This window comes from Elephas maximus, chromosome 6 (assembly GCF_024166365.1).
Source record: "Elephas maximus indicus isolate mEleMax1 chromosome 6, mEleMax1 primary haplotype, whole genome shotgun sequence".
NCBI classification, from domain to species: Eukaryota; Metazoa; Chordata; class Mammalia; order Proboscidea; family Elephantidae; genus Elephas; species Elephas maximus.
The window spans coordinates 87,936,106-87,959,865 of NC_064824.1; the positions used below are offsets into that span (position 1 = coordinate 87,936,106).

At 37.4% G+C, this 23,760-nt stretch overlaps 2 protein-coding genes across 3 annotated transcripts in view; one reads left to right on the forward strand and one right to left on the reverse strand.

The window, feature by feature from the left end:
* The window catches only part of ANKAR (ankyrin and armadillo repeat containing), a 105,928-nt gene extending 91,144 nt beyond the window's left edge, over window positions 1-14,784 (forward strand). The window contains exons 21-22 of the mRNA XM_049887668.1: window positions 12,750-12,796; window positions 14,059-14,784. Of these exons, the coding sequence (XP_049743625.1) occupies window positions 12,750-12,796; window positions 14,059-14,309 (298 nt within the window). The 3' untranslated portion in view covers window positions 14,310-14,784. The remainder of the gene's footprint in view (window positions 1-12,749; window positions 12,797-14,058) is intronic.
* OSGEPL1 (O-sialoglycoprotein endopeptidase like 1) overlaps window positions 1-23,760 on the reverse strand; it is a 38,592-nt gene that overhangs the window by 846 nt on the left and 13,986 nt on the right. Inside the window, exons 5-8 of one of the 2 annotated variants that reach the window (XM_049887662.1) lie at window positions 23,559-23,707; window positions 21,958-22,088; window positions 21,767-21,838; window positions 20,255-20,361 (exon numbers count right to left, since the gene is read on the reverse strand). In XM_049887662.1, the coding sequence (XP_049743619.1) occupies window positions 20,283-20,361; window positions 21,767-21,838; window positions 21,958-22,088; window positions 23,559-23,707 (431 nt within the window). In that variant the 3' untranslated portion in view covers window positions 20,255-20,282. Of the gene's footprint in view, window positions 1-20,254; window positions 20,362-21,766; window positions 21,839-21,957; window positions 22,089-23,558; window positions 23,708-23,760 lie in introns of those variants that run through there. The other variant, XM_049887663.1, reaches the window with a different exon arrangement.

Sequence of the window (23,760 nt, forward strand, 5' to 3'; positions counted from 1 at the left end):
AATTCTCCGAAAAACTGAAAAATCAAAACTGATTACCTAATTTTACATAATAAACCAGTGAATCTAAATTATAATTGCTATAACTGACAATGTTAAAAAAAAAATCATTGGTTCGAAAAGGATTGATGACCTAAATTTAAGAGATAAACCATAAAAGTTTATAAGAAAACTTAGGGGTAAATCTTTAGGACCTTGTATTTGGCAACGGAATCTCTGATACGATACTAAAAGCATCAGCAACAAAAGAAAAAGTAAACTGGATTTCATTAAAATTTTCAACTTCTGTACATCAAAGGACTATATCAAAAAAAAAAAAAAAACCCAGAATGGGAGAAAATATTTGTAAATAATATATATGATTAGGGGTTAATACCCAGAATATATAAAGAACTCCTACAACTCAACAACAAAAAGACAACCCAGTTTTAAAAAAGCAGGCAAAGGATGTGAACAGATATTTCACCAAACTACACAAATGGTTGATAAGCACATGAAAACATGGTAATATCATTAGTCATTAGGGAAATGCAAATCAAAACAATAATGGGATACTACTTCTTCACACTAGGATGGCGATTTTATATATATATATATACTTTTTTTTTTAACTTAACAAAAGGGAATATAACCAGTGTTTGCAAGGATGCAGAGAAACTGCAACACTTGCTCATTGCTAGTAGGAATGTAAAACGTATAGGCACTGTGAAAAAACAGTTTGACAGTTCCTCGAAAAGTTAAACACAGAACTACCATAACCAAAAACCAAACCAAACCCGTTGACGTCAAGTTGATTCCAACTCATAATGACGCTATAGGACAGAGTAGAACTTCTCCATAGGGTTTCTAAGCAGTGGCTGGTGGATTCAAACTGCCAACCTTTTGGTTACCAGCTGTAACTCTTAATTCACTGTGCCACCTGGGGTCCAAAACTGCCATGTCGTTGTTAGGTGCCATCGAGTTGGCTCCAACTCATAGCGACCCTATGCACAACACTACAAAACACTGCCCAGTCCTGCGCCATCCTCACAATCATTGCTATGCTTGAGCTCATTGTTGCGGCCACTATGTCAATCCACCTCCTCGTTGAGGGTCTTCCTCTTTTCCACTTACCCTGACTTTGCCAAGTGTGATGTCCTTTCCTGGGACTGATCCCTCCTGATAACATGTCCAAAGTATGTAAGATGCAGTCTCGCCATCCTTGCTTCTAAGGAGCATTCTGATTGTACTTCTAAGACTGATTTATTCGTTCTTTTGGCAGTCTGTGGTATATTCAATATTCTTCACCAACACCACAATTCAAAGGCGTCAATTCTTCAGTCTTATTTATTGTCCAGCTTTCACACACGTATGATACGATTGAAAATACCATGCCTTGGGTCAGACGCACCTTAGTCTTCAAGGTGACACCTTTGCTCTTCAACACTTTGAAGAGGTCCTTTGCAGCAGATTTACCCAATGCAATGCGTCCTTTGATTTCTTGACTGCTGCTCCATGGCTGTTAATTGTGGATCCAAGTAAAATGAAATCCTTGACAACTTCAATCTTTTCTCCATTTATCATGATGTTGCTCATTGGTCCAGTTGTGAGGATTTTTGTTTTCTTTATGGTGAGATGCAATCCATACTGAAGGCTGTGGTCTTCGATCTTCATTAGTAAGTCCTTTTCACTTTCAGCAAGCAAGGTTGTGTCATCTGCATAACGCAGGTCGTTAAGGAGTCTTCCTCCAATCCTGCTGCCCCGTTTTTCTTTATATAGTTCAGCTTCTTGGACTATTTGCTCAGCATACAGATTGAATAGGTATGGTGAAAGGATACAACCCTGACACACACCTTTCCTGACTTTAAACCAATCAGTATCCCCTTGTTCTGTCTGAACAACTGCCTCTTGATCTATGCAAAGGTTCCCCATGAGCACAATTAGGTGTTCTGGAATTCCCATTCTTTGCAATGTTATCCATAATTTGTTATGATCCACACAGTCAAGCGCCTTTGCATAGTCGAAGAAACACAGGTAAACATCCTTCTGGTATTCTCTGCTTTCAGCCAGGATCCATCTGACATCAGCAATGATATCCATTGTTCCATGTCCTCTTCTGAAACCGGACTGAATTTCTGGCAGTTCCTGTCGATATACTGCTGCAACCGTTTTTGAATGATCTTCAGCAAAATTTTGCTTGTGTGTGATATTAATGATATTGTTCCATAATTTCCACATTCAGCTGGATCACCTTTCTTGGGAATAGGCACAAATATGGATCTCTTCCAGTCAGTTGGCCAGGAAGCTGTCTTCCATATTTCTTGGCATAGACGAGTGAGCACCTCCAGTGCCAATGCCTTCAGAGCAGCTTGTACTTCTTCCTTCAGTACCATCGGTTCCTGATCATATGCTACCTCTTGAAATGGTTAAACATCGACTAATTCTTTTTGGTATAATGTTCTGTGTATTCAATCTTCTTCTGATGCTTCCTGCATCGTTTAATATTTTCCCCATAAAATCCTTCACTATTGCAACTCGAGGCTTGAATTTTTTCTTCCGTTCTTTCAGCTTGAGAAACGCCAAGCATGTTCTTCCCCTTTGATTTTCCATCTCCAGCTCTTTGCACGTCATTATGATACTTTATTTTGTCTTCTCGAGCTGCTCTTTGAAATCTTCTGTTCAGTTCTTTTACTTCATCAATTCTTCCTTTTGCTTTAGCTGCTCAATGTTCGAGAGCAAGATTCTGAGTCTCCTCTGACATCCATCCTGGTCTTTTCTTTCTTTCCTGTCTTTTCAATGACCTCTTGCTTTCCCATTCCACAACTCGTTTGGTCTTCGGTCACTAGCGTTCAGTGCGTCAAATCTATTCTTCAGATGGTCTCTAAAGTCAGGTGGGATGTACTCAAGGTCATATTTTGGCTCTTGTGGACTTGCTCTGATTTTCTTCAGTTTCAGCTTGAACTTGCATATGAACAATGGATGGTCTGTTCCACAGTCAGACCCTGGCCCTGTTTTGACTGCTGATATTGAGCTTTTCCATCATCTCTTTCCACAGATGTAGTCAATTTGATTTCTGCGTGTTCTATCTGGCGAGGTCCATGTGTATAGTCGCCATTTATGTTGGTGAAAGAAGGTATTTGCAATTAAGAAGTCGTTGGTCTTGCAAAATTCTATCATTCAATCTCTGGCATTGTTTCTATCACCAAGGCCATATTTTCCAACTACTGATCCTTCTTCTTTGTTTCCAACTTTCACATTCCAATCACCAGTAATTATCAATGCATTTTGATCGCAGGTTCGATCAATTTCAGACTGCAGCAAAAATAAAAATCTTCTATTTCTTCCTCTTTGGCCCTAGTGGTTGGTGCATTAATTTGAATAATAGTCGTATTAACTGGTCTTCCTTGTAGGCGTATGCATATTATCCTAACACTGACAGTGTTGTACTTCAGGATAGATCTTGAAATGTTCTTTTTGATGATGAATGCAACACCATTCCTCTTCAAGATATCATTCCCAGCATTATAGACTATATGATTGTCTGATTCAAAATGGCCAATACCAGTCCATTTCAGCTCACTAATGCTCAGGATATCGATGTTTATGAATTGATTTCATTTTTGACGATTTCCAATTTTCCTAGATTCATACTTCGTACATTCCAGGTTCCCATTATTAACGGACATTTGCAGCTGTTTCTTCTCATTTTGAGTCATGCCACATCAGCAAATGAAGGTCCTGAAAGCTTTACTCCATCAACATCATTAAGGTCGACTCTACTTTGAGGAGGCAGCTCTTCCCCAGTCTTCTTTTGAGTGCCTTCCAATCTGGGGGGCTCATCTTCCAGCACTATATCAGACAATGTTCCGTTGCTATTCATAAGGTTTTCACTGGCTAATGCTTTTCAGCCATATGACCCAGCAATTCCACTCCGAGATACATACCCAAAAGAACTGAAAGCAGGGGCTCAGACATACTTATACATCAATGTTCTCTGCAGCATTATTCAGAATAGTCAAAAGGTGGAAATAACCCAAAAAATCTTCATGAAAAGACAAATGGATAAACACAATGTGGTACATCCATGCAATGGAATTATCCAGCCATGAAGGGAAATGAAGTTCTGCTACATTCTGCAACACGGATGAACCTTGAAAATATCATGCTAAGTGAAATAAGTCAGATACAAAGGACGACCATTGTATAATCCCACTTACATGAAGTATCTACAATAGACAAATGGGTAGAGGCAGAAAGTAGATTTGAGGGGGATTGAGGAGTTATTGCTTAAGGGGTACAGAGTTTCTTTTTGGGTGATGACAAAGTTTTAAAAATAAATAGTGGTGATGGTTATGCAACATTGTAAATATAATTAATGCTGCTGAACTGTATACTTTCAAATGGTTAAAATGGTAAATTTTATATGTATATTTTACTACAATTAAAAAAAGGAAAATACACATGCACACACTTTAAAGTGTTACATAAGTGAAATTTTTAGAAAATGGGCTATAATCTTTCCTTACATTTTGGAAAAAAATCATTTTAGGACAAATAATGGAGGTAGTATTTTATACAATCACTTCCACGGCTAACCCAGAAAGCAACTCTAAGGGAATTAGAAAAAGGTGACCCTTCTTTAGCACACTTTACTGCCATCTGCTGGAAATGGTCGTAGTAACTACCTGAGGTGAATGGCAATACATTCAACTTGCAGAATTACAAGCAATGCCCAGTAGTTAGTAGACTTGTACAAACTGTCACTAAGTGAGGTTTAACTGGTAAGAAAAAAATTACTACTATAAGTAACAGTGCTATACAGTTTCCTTAGAGCATTTATATGGACGATTTTCTGTAATCTTCATAACAATCCTATGAGGGAGTTTGGTTTAAACAAAATAATGGAAAAGATCATCAGGCAAAGGCTTGGGTCTTTATGATGGATAACCATATCCTCCTACAAAATATTCCTTGTTATCACTACTGGAAACAGAAAGTAGAATGTGGCTGGGATCATGATAGCATTTTTTTTTAATATACATCGCTTCTCTACCCCCATGCCCTATCCCACCCCAAGAATGGCAGGCTAGAGAAGTTTCTTTAGATGTATAAATTTTGAAGTATATTAACAGGCAGAATTTTACCAGTGGTAAGTTATCCTTCATGAAGACAATCTAAGCCTAACACCTACTAGTTTAACGTTACTGTCCAGCCATGACACTGGCGGATGAACAGATTGAGGGTACGCAATCTTGTTGTTAGGTGCTGTCGAGTCGGTTCCAACTCACAGTGACCCCGTGTACAAAAGAACAGGACACTGCCTGGTCCTGCGTCATCCTCATAATCGTTGCCATGCTTGAGACCATCGTTGCAGCCACTGTGTCAATCCATCTCATTGAGGGTCTTCTTCTCTTTCACTGACCCTCTGCTTTACCGAGCATGATGTCCTTCTCCAGGGACTGATCCCTCCTGATAACATGCCAAAGTACATAAGACAAAGTCTTGTCATTCTTACTTTTAAGGAGCATTATTCTGGTGGTACTCCTGCCAAGACAGATTTGTTTGTTCTTCTGGTAGTCCATGGTGTATTCAATATTCTTCGTCAACACCATAATTCAAAGGCATCAATTCTTCTTCGGTCTTCCTAATTCACTGTCCAGCTTTCCTATGCATATGAGGTGATTGAAAATACCATGGCTTGGCTCAGGTGCACCTTAGTCAAGGTAACATCTTTACTTTTTAATACTTAAAGAGATGTTTTGCAGCAGACTCGCCGAATGCAATAGGTCATTTGATCTCTTGAGTACTAATTCTGTGGGCACTGATTGTGGATCCAAGAAAAATGAAATCCTTGACAACGTCAATATTTTTTCCATTTATCATCATGTTGCATATTGGACCAGTTGTGAGGATTTTTGTTTTAGGTTGAGGTGTAATCTGTACTGAAAGATGTAGCTTGATCTTCATCAGTAAGTGCTTCAAGTCTTCTTCTCTTTCAGCAAGGAAAATTCCCGTTCTTCACAATGTTATTCATGATTTGTTATGATCTGCACAGTCGAACGCCTTTGGATAGTCAAAAAAACACAGGTAAACATCTTTCAGGTATTCTCTGCTTTCAGCCAGGATCCATCTGATATTAGCAGTAATATCCTTCATTTCACATCCTATTTTGAATCCCGCTTGAATTTCTGGCAGCTCCCAGTCGATGTACTGCTGCAACCGCTTTTAAATGATCTTTAGCAAAATTTTACTTATATGTGATATTAATGATATTGTTTGATTTCTGCATTCTGTTGGGTCACCTTTCTCTGGAATGGTTGTAATATGGATCTCTTCCAGTTGGCTGGCCAGGAGGCTGTCTTCCAAATTTCTTGACCTAAAACGAGTGAGTACCTGCAGCGCTGCACCTGTTTGTTGAAACATCTCAGTTGGCTTCCGCCAATGCCTCCAGTGCAGCTTGGACTTCTTCCTTCAGTGCCATTGGTTTGTGATCATATGCTACCTTCTGAAAGGGTTGAACAATTCTTCTTGGTACAATGATTCTGTGTACTCCTTTTATCTGCTTTTGAAGCTTCCTGTATCATTCAATATTTTCCCCACTTAAAAAAAAAAATCCGTTGCGGACAAGTTGATTCTGACTCAGAGCAACCCTATGGGACACAGTAGAACTGCCTCCATGGGGTTTTCAGCGAACACCTGGTTAATTCAAACTGCTGGCCTTTTGGCAGGGTTTCCATTTTGCCCATAGAATCCTTCAAAATTGCAAATGGAGGCTTGAATTTCTTCTTCAGTTCTTTCAGCTTGCGAAATGCTGAGCGTGCTCTTCCCTTTTGGTTTTCTAACTCCAGGTCTTTGCACATGCATTATAAAACTTCTCACAGGTGGTAAATTGAGGCCTGTGCTTCATTAAGGTTGATAACTGCAAAATGTTCCTTACCTAACTGCCAGGAATAAATTTATAATAACCACCTTTAATATACTGACTTTAATCAAGTCTTGCATTTTATTACCAGAAAAATTTTGTAATAGTACATTTATGTTATATACAGGATTGATTAAAATCTTAATTTTTAAAGCTCCCTCTCCACACAAACTGTTCTAACTTAGCTCTACCTAGATGTTCTTTGGCTTGAATCACTTCACTCGTATCTCATTGATTTGGAAATAAAGTTTAAATTTTCTAGTATTATTAATATATAAAATTGCCTGACCTTACCTCCCATCATGTCTTCAGATGTCTTGTATTTCAAACATTTCAGACTACTTAGTGTCCTCTGAACATGCCACAGTTTCACAGTACTGTAATTTTTCATATCCTATTTCCTTTCCCTGAAATACCCTCTCCCCATCTCAACATTTTAAAGGCCTATTTTCTTCAAAACCCATAAAAAGTTGTCTCTTCTTTCATGCTTTCCTGGATCACTTCAAGCATATTTAATGCTCAGCAACTTTTCAGTGAATACGTAAATGAATATAAAATACCTACAGGTAACGTGCATAGTTCTCAGAAGTTTTGGGGTAGAATATCCAATCTATAATAATTTTTCTGTTTCTGTTTTCTGACATTCTTCTCAATGCCACTGTATGAACTGGATGCATTTTATTAATCACTGGGTTTTATGTTCCTTTTGGAGGCTGGCAGCAAACTCTGTTATACATGAATCCTCATAGTTCATGGAGGCATCCTTCCTCTGTCTTAACTTTGTGGTCTTGTTGACAATGAAGCTTAAAGTTGTGCCAGAAATTATCTCAGCCACTTTCAGCAGTCAGTTCCTGCTACCTGACAAAACAAAACAGCTTCTAACAAAATATTTATGTTCTTCATAGCATTTACTGAAATTTGTAATTACCTTGTTTATTTATTTAAAATTTATTTCCTATTTCTCTCATAGGATGAGGGAATGGATCTTCTCTTATCTTTTAACTGCTGTATTCCCAGTATATATATCACAGTATGTGACATGGAAGTACCCAATAAAAACGTGTTGAATAAAGAAATAGGGGTACTGAATCATATAATAAATACAATAGCAGATACTGGGTATACTATGGTAAACAAGATCCAGTCTCTGCCCCTCAGGAATCTCATAGCCTAGTAGAGGATACAAGCAATAAAACCAGCAAGTGCAACAGAGGAAGACAAACAAACCTGGAATCCTCAAGAGGCACACAGGAGAGCTAACCAATCAATCTTGGAGGTTCAGAGGCTTCCTGGAGAAATCCATATCTAAGCTGAGTTCTAACAGAGGAGTAGGAGTGGAGAAAGGCCAGAGGAAGCTTTTCAAGAAGAGGCAACAATATGTAACAAAAGCTTGAAGACAGCACGTAATTCAGTAGGGCTGGAGTCAAGAGAAAGCTGGAGGAGTGGAAATAGACTGGACCTGAGAGATGATGGGAACAGGTGATGGATCATGTAAAACAATGATTCTCTAGGGGGAAGAAACCAGAAATGAAGGTTTTGTTCTCCAAGAGACATTTGCAATGTCTGGAGACATTTTTTGGTTGTCCCAACTGGAGGAGTTCTACTGGCACCTAGTGGGCAGTGGGCAGGGAGATGCTGTTAAACATCCTACAATGCATAGGACAGCCTCCCACGACAAAGAATCATCTGGTCCAAAATGTTAGTAGCGCTGAGATTGATTAACCTAACGCAAAGGAAGTCACTGAAAGTTTTTAAGTAACATAACTGGATTAGGTTTTTAAATACTCATTCTGGCTGGTAATGGGATTAAAACACAGTAAGACTGGAGAGATGAATTAGGAATATGTAGCTAAGTAAGAAGATAGTAGTGGCCTGAGGATATAGTAGGGACAGTGTGCACAGAGGGAAGTACACAGATCTGAGGTATTAGGAAAACAGAACAGGTAGAACTTAGTGTTAAGAGTTTATCAATCATAAATGGTTAAAAATGTGAGATTTGTAGGACTTTCATGTCTATTAATGATGGAGTAATTGCTAAGGGACTTGTCCTCCTACTGTAAACACACAGAAAACTAGGCAAGAGTTTTTCAGGCATTGGACAACAGACAGTAGAGGACTGGACTCCTGAGAGAAGGAACACAACAAATGCGGTGAGCCCTATAATTTTTCCAGTTTTCTACTTGGAAGTATTTCTGGACCATGGTAGAGGAAAGGAGAACCCAAATAGAGCCTTGAGGTCTCACTAAATTGAGGAGACAAAGATCAGAGTTTTCAAGGGACAAGAGTTTTCGAGGGATCAGTTTTCGAATTTGTAAGGCAGAGTATCAGAGAGGAGGGAAGAAAAAAACAGAGGAGCTTTAGAAATCTAGATAGAGGTTCCCTTGAATTTATGAATGAATACCAATCTGGACATGTGCAAAGTGAACCTCAACCAGGCTGGAGAAGAAACAACTTGAAAAACAATCACAAGAAAAAAAACAATTACCAAAGATATGTAAACCCTCAATTTCCAGAGTTCACACAGGACTGGGAATCATTTAATTTCCTACCATCCAGAATGGAGAAACCTCACCAGGCACACAGGCCATTCAGGAGCGTTGTCCATAAGGATCAACGAATGTCTTAGTAATAGAGCTAAACTAGCCATAAAGAATCCTCTAGACCTCCCTGCCTCTTTAAAAATGTTAAAAGCAAGCCATGAAATGATCATGCTGATCTATAAATAATTCACTGCCAGAATAAAATCCAACAATTTTTAGCAAAATACATCAAAATCTAGCACTCAAGTGTATAATCACAATGTCCAGCATCCAAAAAGCAGGGAAATGCGACTTACAAGCAGGGCAAAAATCAGTCCATAAAAACAGACCCAGGAATGATAGTATGGAATTAATAAAGAAGGACTTTCAGAAAGTCTGAAGAGAGTTTAGCAAGTGATATAGAGAGCTTAGCAAGTAATTTAGCAGGGCTGGGGCAGAGCTGGAGGAGTGGGAATAGACTAGATTGGAGAGATAATGGGTGACAGATCATGGATCATGTAAAACAATGATTCTCAAGGGGAGAGGAACCAGAGAAGAGGGTTTTGTCACCCAGGAGACATTTGCAATGTCTCATATTCTGTTTTCAGAAGCCCTGGTGGCACAGTGGTTGAAATACTTGACTAACTGAAAGGCCAGCAGTTCAAACCCACCAGCTATTCCATGGGACAAAGATGTGGCAGTCTGCTTCCATAAAGATTACAGCCTTGGAAACCCTATGGGGTGGTTCTACTCTGTCCTTCAGGGTCACTATGACTCCACAGCAGTGTTTTGGGTTTATTTTTGCTTATATGCTTGATTTAAAGGAAAAGATTAATATAATGAGAATATAAATCAAAGATATAAAATAGATCCAACTTCTAGAAAAGAAAAAAATAGATCTGAAACCTTTATTTCATTGGATGGAATTAGCAGCAGATTGAACACTGAAGATCTGTAAACTTGAAGAATAGAAACTATCTGTCTTATGGTTCTCCAGAGGAAAAGAACCAACAAGATGAGAGAGAGAGATTAGATAGACAGATGATAGATAGACAGACAGACAGATAGATAGATGATAGACAGACAGACATACAGAGAGAGGTATTAAAGTAAGTGTGATTGTAGGGGCTGGCAAGTTCAAAATCCATAGGTCAGGCAACAGGCTGGAAATTCTAGTCTTGTGTCCCAAAATCACTAAGTTAGGTAGTGAGATGAGGAATTCCAGCAGGATGTCTACTTATAGTCTTGAGGCAAAAATTTTCTACCTTGAAAAACCTCAGTTTTTTTGTTTTTAAGGACTTTTACCGATTGGATAAGGCCCACCCATAATATGGAGTGTTAACTTGCTTTATCTAAAGTAAACTGATTTAAATGTTAATCACATATAAGTACCTTCATGGCAACATCTAGACTAGTGTTTGACCAAAAGAAATGGGTACCACAGCCTAATCAAGTGGAGACACAGAATAAACTAACACGTTATCTAAAATGAAGCATGGAAAGAAAAAAGTGAATAAAATGAACACTCTCAATGACCTCTGAGGCAATATTGATCAGTGTAGTATACAAGTAACAGAAGTCACAGAAAAAGAAGAGATGGGGTACTGAAAAAGTATTTGATGAAAAAAAAGGCTGAAAAAACTTCCAAATTTGATGAAAAGTAGAAAACCACAGATTCAAGAGGCTCAGTGGATCTCAAACAGGATAAACACAAAGAAAACCACATCAAAGTCAAATTGTAAGTGATAAAGACAAAAGTCCTAAAAGCGGTTAAAGAAGACATATTAGGTAAAGAGGAACAAAGAAAAGAATGTCCACAGACTTCTCATCAAAAACCAGAAAACAATGGAATGACAAATTTAAAGGTGTCAGCTAAGAATTCTATACCCAGTGAAATTATCTTTTAAAAATTAAGGTGACATACATAACTTCTCCCACAAACCAAAGAGAGAACTTGTTGAGAGCAGAGCTGCACTATACGAAATGGTACAGGATATTTTTTCAGGTGAATGGAAAATGATAGCAAATAAAAACTGGGAACTGTACAGGGGAGTGAAAATGCTAGTATACTAAATATGTGAGTAAATAAAAATATTTTTCATTTTAAAATTTCTCTAAAAGCTAGTTGATTATTTAAAACAAAAATAATAATATACTATGGATGCAGACCTGGTGGTGCAATGGTTAAGAGCTCGGCTGCTAACTAAAATGTCAGCAGTTTGAATCCACCAGCCGCTCCTTGAAAACTCTACGGGGCAGTTCTACTCTGTCCTACAGGGTTGCTATGAGTCAGAACAGACTTGATGGCAACGGGTTTGGTTTATGTATATAGAAGTAAAATGTGTAACTCCAATAGCACAAAGGAGAGGCAAAGGAAGTATATTGTTGTAAGGCTCCTACGTTATACACAAAGTGGTATAATATATTTGAAGGTAGACTGTGATAAGTTAAAGATGCATATTGTAAGGCCTAGAGCAAGGGTTAGAAAATTTCTTTCACTTATGAACATTACTCTTTGTCAGTTCATAGAGATCTTCTTCATTCATTTTTATAGCTAGACAGCAAATCATTTTGTGAATATATCTTACTCAGCCAGTTTCCTATGGAAGTATGTTAACCTCCTTTCTAGTATTTTGCTATTACAAAGTGAGACAATGTGTAACTTTATACATGTTGTTTCACGTGTGCTGGTATTATCTTCAGATTAAATTCCCAGAAGTTGAATCACTAAGTCAAAGGGTAAATGCATATGTAGTTTCATGAGATATTGCCAAATTCTTCTCCATAGCAGCTGCAACATTTTGCACTCCTGGCAGCAATGTACGAGTACTCCACAACCTCACCAACAGTGTCATCAAGATTTTGCATTTTGCCAGTTTGATATGTGACAAATTGTATCTCAGGGGCTTTAATTTATATTTCTCTAATTATGAGTTCCACTGTTTTACAACGTGTGGTTATTTAGAAAAAAACCAGCAATATTTCTATAATAAGCTGAATACTAAAAATTAAAATTCCAGTTCTTTATGACAGAATGTGATTCTCTGGTTGTTCAGAAGACCTTTTAGGATGATCTTTGATCATCATTTGAATATCAATTACTATAAAACTAGTAAATGTGTGATTCAGTTAATCAAAATATATGGTCAACAGAATGCCAGATAAATGAAGATTTCTAACGTATAATCACACAACTTAGTAATGGCAAAATTGGGCTACGCTGGGTATGCTGAACAGGTAATATGTATGAATTAGACCTTTAAGCAATGAACGTGATACTAATAAGACTTTACATGTTACAAGTTTTTGTGATAAAAATATCTTCCTTTTAGTCTGGAGAAAAATGGAGGACCATCTATAATTCCTGTCTTTAAAAAAGGTAATTGATCATTCTTTAATTTCTGGGGTCCATTCTAGTTCTAATATTTTAACATTCTATACTCCATTTCTAAAAATTCAAAATATAGAAGCTACCAAAAAAAATCTGTGAACTTTTGCTTTTGTATCTCTCTCTCTAGAATAACCTCCCATTTACAAACCTATGTTAATCATTTCTTTTAAGGCCTTCCCTATTAACATTGACAGAGATCCCTTTCTTCACTTTTTCTCACAGGCCATGCATAGAAATAAGTCATTATTTAAACAACATGTATGCTCTTGCGATTGTGGTCTAGCTATTGTAGTGTTTCACGTACAACTTATCTTACAAACTTCTTTGGGCAGAACCCATTTTTTCCACTGATACCCTGTATACTTTGGTACATAGTTTGTATATGACTGCTCAGTAATCTAGGCCTGCAAAGATCAGTATCTAGATGTAATAATACCACTCATCCCTTCCTATTAGACATGAAAGAGGGAAAATAAATTGCTTATTGATTTCAAGTATATGCTTAGTGTTTATTCATGTGTGCACAGTGTAGGAACAAAATCAGTTTCAGTTGGTATACTGTCCTGTAGTCAAAGGATAGAATCACTCAGATAACAATCAATTTGCTGGAGTCACAAATGGAAAGGGAGGGAGTAAGAAAATAGTAAAAGGAAAGAACTTCATTTACTCAGGGGGTAACTGAGGGACGCTAGGTATGTGTGGCAGGCTGTATTTCTCAGTATCATGGGTAGGAGAATGTCCGTTTATACAGCTTCTTCAGTGTAACAGTAATTTACACACACACACACACACAAAGTCAGTCTGCTTTTTTTTCACTTTAATACTGGTTTCTAAACAACAACCAGTAATGGTCTGATGAAGTTTTCACCGGTTTGTAAAAAATAAAAGACAACATACCAAGCTTCTGATAAAATTAATTTCACTCGGTAAAGTCCATCATTTTGGGATGATGCCTTGTTCAGTTTCTTTTGGTGTTAGGTATCCTTTCTTTACAAACTGAAGTTTAAAGTAGTTAGTATTTGTTCTTTTATTTGTGCCAATTTGGCATAATAAAAAGTTGGCACCCATATAATGGTCCTCACAAATTTTTAGTTTCTGAAAACTAAAAGTCTGAAATCTGCTGACCTGTTCTCTTAGTATGTTTTAACAATGTAAAGAAAACGGAACAACATAGAACTATAAGTAATGCGACTACAGCTAGGGTCTTCAAGCTTAAGAAAGAAACTTAATTGTGGCTGTTTTATTTTTAGGAAAAGAACACCAAAGAAAATCAAAACCTAAAATTCAACCAAAAGATTCTTTGACTTTAATACCACCTGTAACTAACTTCATGGGACTCTTCAGAACAACAGAAAAGACCATTGCTTCTCATAATATTTTTTATTTTTCATCTTCGTCATCATCAGATATTATAAAAGTTTCAAGACCAAGAATAGTGGTTTTGAGCCAACTTGGGAAACATGTACAGAAGGGAAACTCGGAGCCTCCAGAAGCCTTATAAAAGCATTTCATATGAAAGGATTCCTGAGCAGTCTTTTTAAATGGAAGCTCTTGATATTGATACTGAACAGATTTTCCTTAGCATGTCTACTGGAATTTAACATTGGTCAGGATTATGGTTTCAAAAACTAAGTAGAATTTTCTATAATAGAATGACTACACTTAAATCTTCTAAAATTTATTAACTGACATGGATGGTATAACTAAACCACTGTGCCACCAGGGCTCCTAAAATATATATGTAAAAATGGTCTGAGAGTGGTATCTGACCTCCTCCAAGCCCACAAGGGGGAAGGAGAACCAGGATCAACAACCCGAGGCTGATTCCTATGAGGTGAAGGCCAGACAAGCCTCCTCTCTCCACCATCTTTACTAAGTCTGACACCAACCATCCCTCCCACAGCACTCTCTACTGGGTTTGATGATTCATTGCAACAGCCACACAGAACTCAGACCATGTTCACAATTATGGGGTTTACTAGGGAAATATCAGTTACTATTCAGACTTAGAAACACTCAGGATACAGTTCTTCCATCATGACAGCCTCTCCTCTGCTGTGTGCACAGGCACGTCACTCCCTGGCCCTTTGCTTGGCCCCAAGACACTTGGCTTTCTCTCTCCGTGGGCCAGGAAGCCTACTGTGCCATCTCTCGCTGCTGGGTCTCTCCTGCCACCACTTCTCACCATCTTCAGAGTTGCATCTTGCTTGCTTTCTCTCTCTTTCTCTCTGGGTCTCTTGTTTCTAGGCGCTTCCCAGTGCAGGGATCCTAGGTCCAAAGGATGCACTCTCCATTCTTGGCTGTTCCTCCTCTGGAATTGGCTCTCTCTTAAGGCAATACTGACCAGTCCTCCTGGTAGGCCACAATTACCCTATCATATAGTCCCACCCAATCACCTGCGTGAGAATTACAAGGCCATGGCTAGAAAGGCCACACGCGAAAGTAATTAAACAATATATGTGTGTGTGTGTGTGAGCCTCAAGTGTTAGTAAAACTTTAAAATTGGTATGCTGCGCTAAAGAGGTCTGATTCACTTTAACACTCACTGTAATGCCTGTTGTTATTGTTAGGTGCCACTGAGTCAGTTCCTACTTATAGCAACTCTGTGTACAACAGAATGAAACACTGCCTGATCCTGCGCCATCCTCACAATTGTCATGCTTGAGGTCACTGTTATGGGCACTGTGTCAATCCATCTCATTTTTCCTCTGACCCTCTATCTTACCAAGCATAATGTCCTTCTCCAGGGACTGATCGCTCCTGATTACATGTCCAAAGTACAAGAAACAAAGTCTTGCTATCCTTGCTTCTAAGGAGCATTCTGGCAGTACTTCTTTCAAGAAAGATTTGTTCATTCTTCTGGCAGTCCATGGTATATTCAATATACTTCAGCAACACCATAGTTCAAAGGCGTCAGTCAATTCTACGGTCTTCCTTACTCTTTGTCCAGCTTTTGCATGCATATGAGGTAACTGAAAATACCATGGCTTGGCTCAGGCCCACCTCAGTCCTCAAGGTAACATCTTTGATTTTTAACACTTTAAAGAGGTCTTCTGCAGCAGATTTGCCAAGTGCAATATGTCATATGATTCCTTGACTGCTGCTTCCATGGGCAGTGATTGTGGATCCAAGTAAGATGAAATCCTTGACAACTTCAAGATTTTCTTCATTTATCATGATGTTGCTTACTGGACCAGTTGTGAGAATTATTGTTTTATGTTGAGGTGTAATCCAGACTGAAAGCTGTAGTCTCTGATCTTCATTAGTGAGTGTTTCAAGTTCTCTTCGCTTTCAGCAAGCAAGATTGTGTCGTCTGTGTATCACAGATTATTAATGAATCTTCCTTCAATCCTGATGCCATGTTCTTCTTCATATAGTCCAGCTTCTGGCATTATTTTCTCAGCATACAGATTGAATAAGTGTGGTATATGGATACAAACTTGATGCACACCTTTCCTGACTTTAACCCATGCAGTATCCCTTTGTTCTGTTCAAATGACTGCCTCTTAGTCTATGTACAGGCTTCTTTTGAGCACAAGTGTTCTAGAATTCCTATTCTTTGCAGTGTTATCCATAATTTGTTATGATCCACACGATTCCTAGAGATATTTAAAGAGAAATAGTACAAATGCATGGGCGTCTAAAACCTGAAATGTATATTTTTAAGGCATTTTATTTAAAAATAATATCTGAATTCATTGACCATCAAGTACACAAGTATGGCTAGAAATATGGATACCATTGTTTATCTATCTCCATACTTACAGTGTTTTTGGTTTTGGGTAATACTCTTTAGGGCTTAGAAACACAGTATTCTTGATGTTTTTGCCCAAAGAGTATTCTATTTCCAATAAGTACAAGTTTTAGTGATCTCTGCTGCTCACATTTTACAGGAGCAGATGGATATAATACAAAAATCAAGCTGGGCTTCAGTGTGTCCTTTAAAGTCACCCCCCTTTTTCTCTGTCTACTTTGCTCAGTTATCTCCACACAGCCTGAGGGTCTGGCTACATAAACCACTCTCTAACTGGGCTGCAGGAAGCACTGAACAGATACACTAATTAGCATGCCTTGACAGTAACGATGATGGCAATGGTAGCTGCATGTACTTAAGGTTTTTTATGTGCTAGACCCAAAAGCCTGTGCTCTTAACCACTGCTCAATGGCAGAAAAATCCTTACTCTTCACATTTAATTCTAAATTATCTTAATGGCTCATTAACAACCAGCGTTATACAGATGATACAATCTTGCTTGCTGAAAGTGAAGAAGACATGAAGTACTTACTGATCAAGATCAAAGACCACAGCCTTTACTATGGATTACACCTCAACATAAAGAAAAAAATCCCCAGAACTGGAGCAATAAGCAACATTATGATAAAGCGAGAAAAAATTGAAGTTGTCAAGGATTTCATTTTACTTGGATGCACAATCAGCCAGTCAAGAAATCAAACTCCCATGGAAGCACCAGTCAAGAAATCAAACAACATACTGCACTGGGCAAATCTGCTGCAAAAGACCTCTTTAAAGTGTTAAAAAGCAAAGTTGTCACTTTACAGACTAAGGTGTGCCTGACTCAAGCCAAAGTGTTTTCAATCACCTCACAGGCATGCGGAAGCTGGGCAATGAATGAAGAAGACCGAAGAAGAGTTGATGTCTTTGAATTATGGTGTTGGCAAGGAATATTGAATATGGCACGGACCACCAAAAGAATGAACAAATTTGTCTTGCAAGAAGTACAGTCATAATCCCCCTTAGAAGCAAGGATGCTGAAACTTCGTCTCACATACTTTGGATATGTTATCAGGAGGAATTGGTCCCTGGAGGAAGACATCATACTTGGTAAAGTAGTCAGTGAAAAATGGAAGACCCTCAATGAGATGGACTGACACAGCAGCTGCAACACGGGGCTCTATCATAAGAATCATCATGAGGATGGCACAGGACCAAGTATCGTTTTGTTCTGTTTTACATAGGGTTGCTATGAGTCAGAAACTACTCAACAGCACCTAATTAAAAAAAAAAAAATGGCAGATGTAAAAAAATAAAAAAAACCTTTAGATAGCAATCTTTGAAACTGAATCTGGCTTCAGGTGGGCTAAAGACTGTATTTTAAAACTGTATCCAGTGATGGGGATCAAGGTTTCTTTGCATTCAATAACAGACATTAACTGAGCATCTTGGCACAGCCAGAACTATCCTACTGCTCCTAAAACTTTTAGTGTATCTCCTGAAGTTCGAGTACAGCCACTCCTCCTCACCATAATAATTATTTTTTATTACTCTGTGTTTCCTTTTTTGTTTTAAAATTATGTGTTAGACGAGAAAGTCCTCAAGTTATAAAGGGTTTCAGTACTTTGCCTGCCCTAGTGGCACCATAAGCTAATGAGTCAATTCCGACTCACGGTGACCCTATGGGGCAGAGTAGAATTGCCCCCATAGAGTTTCCAAGGAGTGCCTAGTGGATTCAAACTGCTGACCTTTTGGTTAGAAGCTGTAGAACTTAACTACTAAGCCACAGGGTTTCATTTATTACTTTTTTTTTTTTTAATCACGTGTTAGATGAGAAAGGCCCCAAGTTATAGAGGGTTTCTGCAATTTGCCTGCCTTAGTGGGACCATAAGCTCATTTTGGCACATATGATTGCCAATATAAAGTTCGGTATTTTTTCTTCCCTTTCCCTTTCCTTTTTTCTCTCTTCCTTGCCTTTCCTTCTTTCTTTCTTCCTTTCCTCATGGCCAAGTACTGAAAGGTCTAAAGATATGGAAGGCTTGCAGAATTTGTCCATTTCCTTAATCTGTAGTTTTCTTTACTTGTATCTTGAACTCAGTTTTGACATCTGTGATTGCAGTACTGGTAAAATTTTTATATTTTGAAATTTTAAAACTTAGATTATAGATATCCTTATTTTATAATATTTGTGATAAACCCATTGCCGTCGAGGAGATTCTGACTCAAAATGACCCTACAGGACAGAGTAGAACTGCCCCATAGGGTTTCCGGGAGTGGCTGGTGGATTTGAAATGCTGACCTTTTGGTTAGCAGCTGTAGCTTTTAACCACTGCTCTACCAGGGCTCCGCAGATTTGTGATAGTGGGAGGAAATTTTGATAAATTTTCTTTCTTAATTTATATGGACTCTGATTGTAATAGCCACAGGAAATATAGTTCTCTGTGAATTTAGACTCACATGATACAGAATGCAAATACAAATGTAAAATGTGAGTTCACAAACTAATAGTTTCTTTTAAATGACATTCACAAACTAATTCTATCACATCTATACTGCAACTTGTTAAAATGTAAAAGAATGCAAAGCTTTATAAATTTTGGCTATCTCTGTATGTTCCTTCACATACAATTGTATTTTCCATTTCTAGGATGAAATGGATGACCATAAAGCAATTCTCTGTGATCACAATGCTAAAAAGGGAATACTGATGGAACTTTCCAAAAGGGAGATCATCTTACACATGATCAAAATAAGAAATCTCATTCTAGATTTTCATCCTTAATCCCTAGCTTATTAGTAAAGCAAGTCACTGATTAGAAGGGTAACAACTTGATCCAGTGCAGATAACAATATAAACCTCTCAAAGGACATTAAATAGTCAGTAACATCACCCTTACAGAACATTCCTTTGTTTTAATCTAAGCATAAAAAATGTGATAAATTATTAATATCAACAGGTCAAAGTTTTGGATTCAAAGAAAATTATTTTTAAAGAACACCTTTTTACGCATTTATTTTCATCTGATTAAACACAATTTTTAAAAAAATTAATGTGAATGTATGTGGTCAACTAAAAGAGCACAATATATACTTGAAGCATTACTTGCATGTCAAATTTTTTAGAATCTCAAATCAAAAGGATTTTAAGAAACATATAGACATACTATACCTTTTGCTCCAGAGATGACAATTAGAAATATATTTTTAAATTAATAACATAATTTTTTTTTTATTCTATTAGAGAAATTATCTTTTGTCTTGATTTTCAACTCTCTCATTTGACATGACCTTGATCTGACTACCTTCCTAAAATTGCTCACTCATTACAGAAGTCATTATAGAAGTCAGGCTCATATTCCAGTAGGAGTCAAAAAATAGCTTCTACTATCCTGATTTTGAGAAAGGAAGAAAAGGTCTAGGCCTAGATAATATAGAGGCAGGATTTAGCAGTACCACTGTATTTCTTCCAAGGTTTTCTTTCTACCTGCCAACATAATACATTTATCTACAAAATATTCTACTTTGATTTATGGATAATAAAAAAGTATACACTTTTATAAGACTGTAACATATTTATATATATAGTCTCTCAGAAGAACAAGTTAAGCACCAGACATAAAAGGAATAATAAAAGAAAGTCCTGATGAATAATGTATCTTCTACAATTTCATATACAAAAAAATGGAGACTTAATTTTAATGCCAAAATACTACCTTTAGAGATTTTTTGGTAAAGCAAATATCAAATCTTCATTTTTAATCGTGGTACTTTTATGGCAGCTTCTCCAACTTCTTTTGATATGTCTACTCCAAGAGGACATCTGCATCATAATCAGACAAATTACATTATTTCAAATATTTGCTTCATGTTCAGTCACCAGTTATGCAGACTATATTTGCTTAGAATTCTGACAGTGTAAGCATCTAATGTATGATTCACCGTATGTGGTGATGGTTCTTGAACGCATACAAATACAGTGGAACCTCAAGTCAGGATAATGAGCTAAGTAAGGCCAGTCTCATTCAGAAGAAATCTAAATATTGAGATTTTTTGAAAGAAATAGTTCTATTGCTTTCAAATATTATAAACAAGTATACTAAAGACAAAATGAAAAAAAAAACTATAAAAGTCTTATAATTGTCAACAAAGTTAAAAGGGTCAAAAGATCTTACTATATAGCCAAAAGCAAACCTGTAGCCATTCATATTTTAGAAATTCTCCAGGTTTCTATCAATTCTGCTCTGAGCTTTCAAAAGTTGGCTTACCCTTTTTTGTACCTTCCTTTGACACTACTGGCAAGAGAGGTCTTAGCTCCTGCCCTATTCTGTTCTATCTTAGTAAATAATTTCAGCCTCAGATTTCTGCTTTTCTATAATGTTGCCCAAGATAAGGCCTTAAGTGGGCTCCAAACAAGAAAAAACCATATCTAGCTTCAACCCTGGCCAGGAGGACACAACTGGATCAGATGACATACTCTATGTGAGGCTAGGCTGTCAACATAAGGGATTCCTCCTGACACTACCAAGTTCATTTATGACCAGGCTTAATATTCTGTGGTTCATGTAGCACATCTGTCTAGTTATGGACTATAATGCTTCCATGTTTTAAAACATCAGATGAAACAATGTTCAAAATAAAACTATGTTAGATTACAAAACATAATCTTTGTTCATTAATCCAGAATTAATTGTTAGACTAGAATTTAATAGTAAATTGAAAAAAATGTGCTATTTTTTGGAACTTGGAGAGTGGAAAAAAAACTTGCAGAAAATAGCTAATTTTTTTTTTTTTGGCTGCTTCTCAGCTGCTGGTGGAGAAGCATAATCACAACCCAGTTTCACACCTGAATGCTTTTTGCACATTTTCCTTAAGTTATCCAGCATACCAGCTGGTCCTGAGAGCTTCCTGATGTTGGAAAAGTCCGTGGACATGGTTTCCATTCTGGGCACAAGTGACAGAATTCATCACCAATATCCACAGCCTGTTTTTAATTTATGATTTGTTAGAACTTTTATAATTTGATACTGTAGTAAATATATTTCTTATAAGGGTAACAAATCTTATTTTTGTCTTGAAAGAAATTAAGATGATTTTCATGAAAGAAATTCATCTGACTTTTCTTCGAGTACTACCAGAATGTCAAATAAATTTTCATATGTTAAAGCAAATGACAGGCTTTGACTTCTATGATGCAACTTGCACAGATTATGAATGGTATCACGTACTTTGGTTCATAGCGGATGCCTTCTGTATTGTGTAAAACTCCCAAGCCAGCACGTAATCTTTCAATGCCGTTCCTAAATAAAAGTTATTAAAATAAATAGCTCCAAGATTTAAAGGAAGGAGATTTAGCATGATGAAATGGCAATACATTTTTACATAATTATGAGTAAAACACATACATCCCATGGCTTACCATGCAATCATGACGCCATTGTCAGTGCACAGTCTCGGAGGAGGGCATAACAAAGTGCACTGAGTTACACTGGTTATAATTTCCAGAGCTTTTCGGATATATAGGTTACTTGCAACGCCTCCAGATGCAACCTGAAGGATTTCAGAAGACCACAATTAACAACTATCACACACTGATATGAACCAAACTGTTAGCTATAACTGGGGTGAAAATATCAGCACTATGCAATAAGAAAACAAGACATTTTGATAGGTGGGTAATGGGCAAGAGACGTAAATTTGGAGAAGAAAAGAATTCCAATATCAACCCACAATCACCATTAACATTTCTGTACATTTTCTTCTAATCTTTATCTAAATATTTCTTTAACATAATTGCAATAGAGTCGGTTCCCACTGACAGTGACGCTATAGACAACAGAATGAAATGTTGCCAGGTCCTGTGCCATCCTCACCATCATTGTTATGCTTGAGCCCATTCTTGCAGCCACTGTGTCAATCCATCTCGTTGTGGATCTTCCTCTTTTCCCCTGATCCTGTACTTTACCAAGCATGATGTCCTTCTCTAGGGACTGGTCCCTCCTGATAACATGTCCAAAGTATGTGAGATACAGTCTCAACATCCTTACTTCTAAGGAGCATTCTGGTTGTACTTTTTCCAAGACAGATCTGATCATTCTTCTGGTAGTCCATGGTATGTTCAGTATTCTTCACCAGCACTGCAATTCAAAGGTGTCAATTCTTCGGTCTTCCTTATTCCATCTTCTGCATGCACATGAGGAGACTGAAAACACCATGGCTTGAGTCAGGCATACCTTGGTCCTTAAAGTAACATCTTTGCTTTTTAGCACTTTAACGTAGTCTTTTGCAGCAGATTTGCCCAATGCAATGCATCATTTGATTTCTTGACTGTTGCTTCCAAGGGTGTTGATTGTGGATCCAAGTAAAATGAAATCCTTGATGACTTCAGTCCTTTCTCTGTTTATCATGATGTTGCTAAGCAACATCACTGCAAGCAACATCATTGCAAATATAGTATGACCATAACTTAGACTCTGCATCTTTTACTTATAAAAAAAAATAAGCATTTTTTATTTTACTACATAATTAAAAAAAACTAATATTTAACATTCATGCAATTTTTCACCTTTGTAAGCCTACCATCATTTAAACATTTTCCTACTTTAGTTTTATAATTTTCATAAGGTAAGGTTTCAGATACAGCTATATAGAAAGTTTATCAAGGCACATTTAAAGGGATTTCATCAAAGAAACATAAATAAACTTGTGTTTAAAAACAGTGACAGAGTTACTATATTTGCTTTCTTTACTGTAAACCCTCTTTTAAATTCAATGCAAAGATACAGCCTTGGGCTTTTTTTGCCAAATAGGCTGTACAGCGGTGCCACTAAGCTGCCATCCCTGTACAAGAAATGGCTGTTAGTGGGTCTTCTCTATCCTGCATAATTTCATACTGTCAGGGGCAGCATACGGCATAAAGATCTGTTCATCCTATGCACAAGGTCAATCAAGCTCTAGGAATAAAAGTAATATGCTATAAAATTGTTATTACTACTGTAAGAGGAGATGACAAATACTTACCAGTACTGCATTAGTCTGAGGTAACAAGCCTCTCTGCTGGCAAAACAGGACAGCACGATGTGTTCTTCTCGCAATGTGGCACGCTGTTGTGTGCTGTACTGCAGCAGCAATGTCTGCAGCTGAAGACAGGATTTGTCCCGTCTCAGTGCCTGCAAAAATCAGCAGGTATGTTTACGCACAATCTAGGGTTATTTATCTGTCC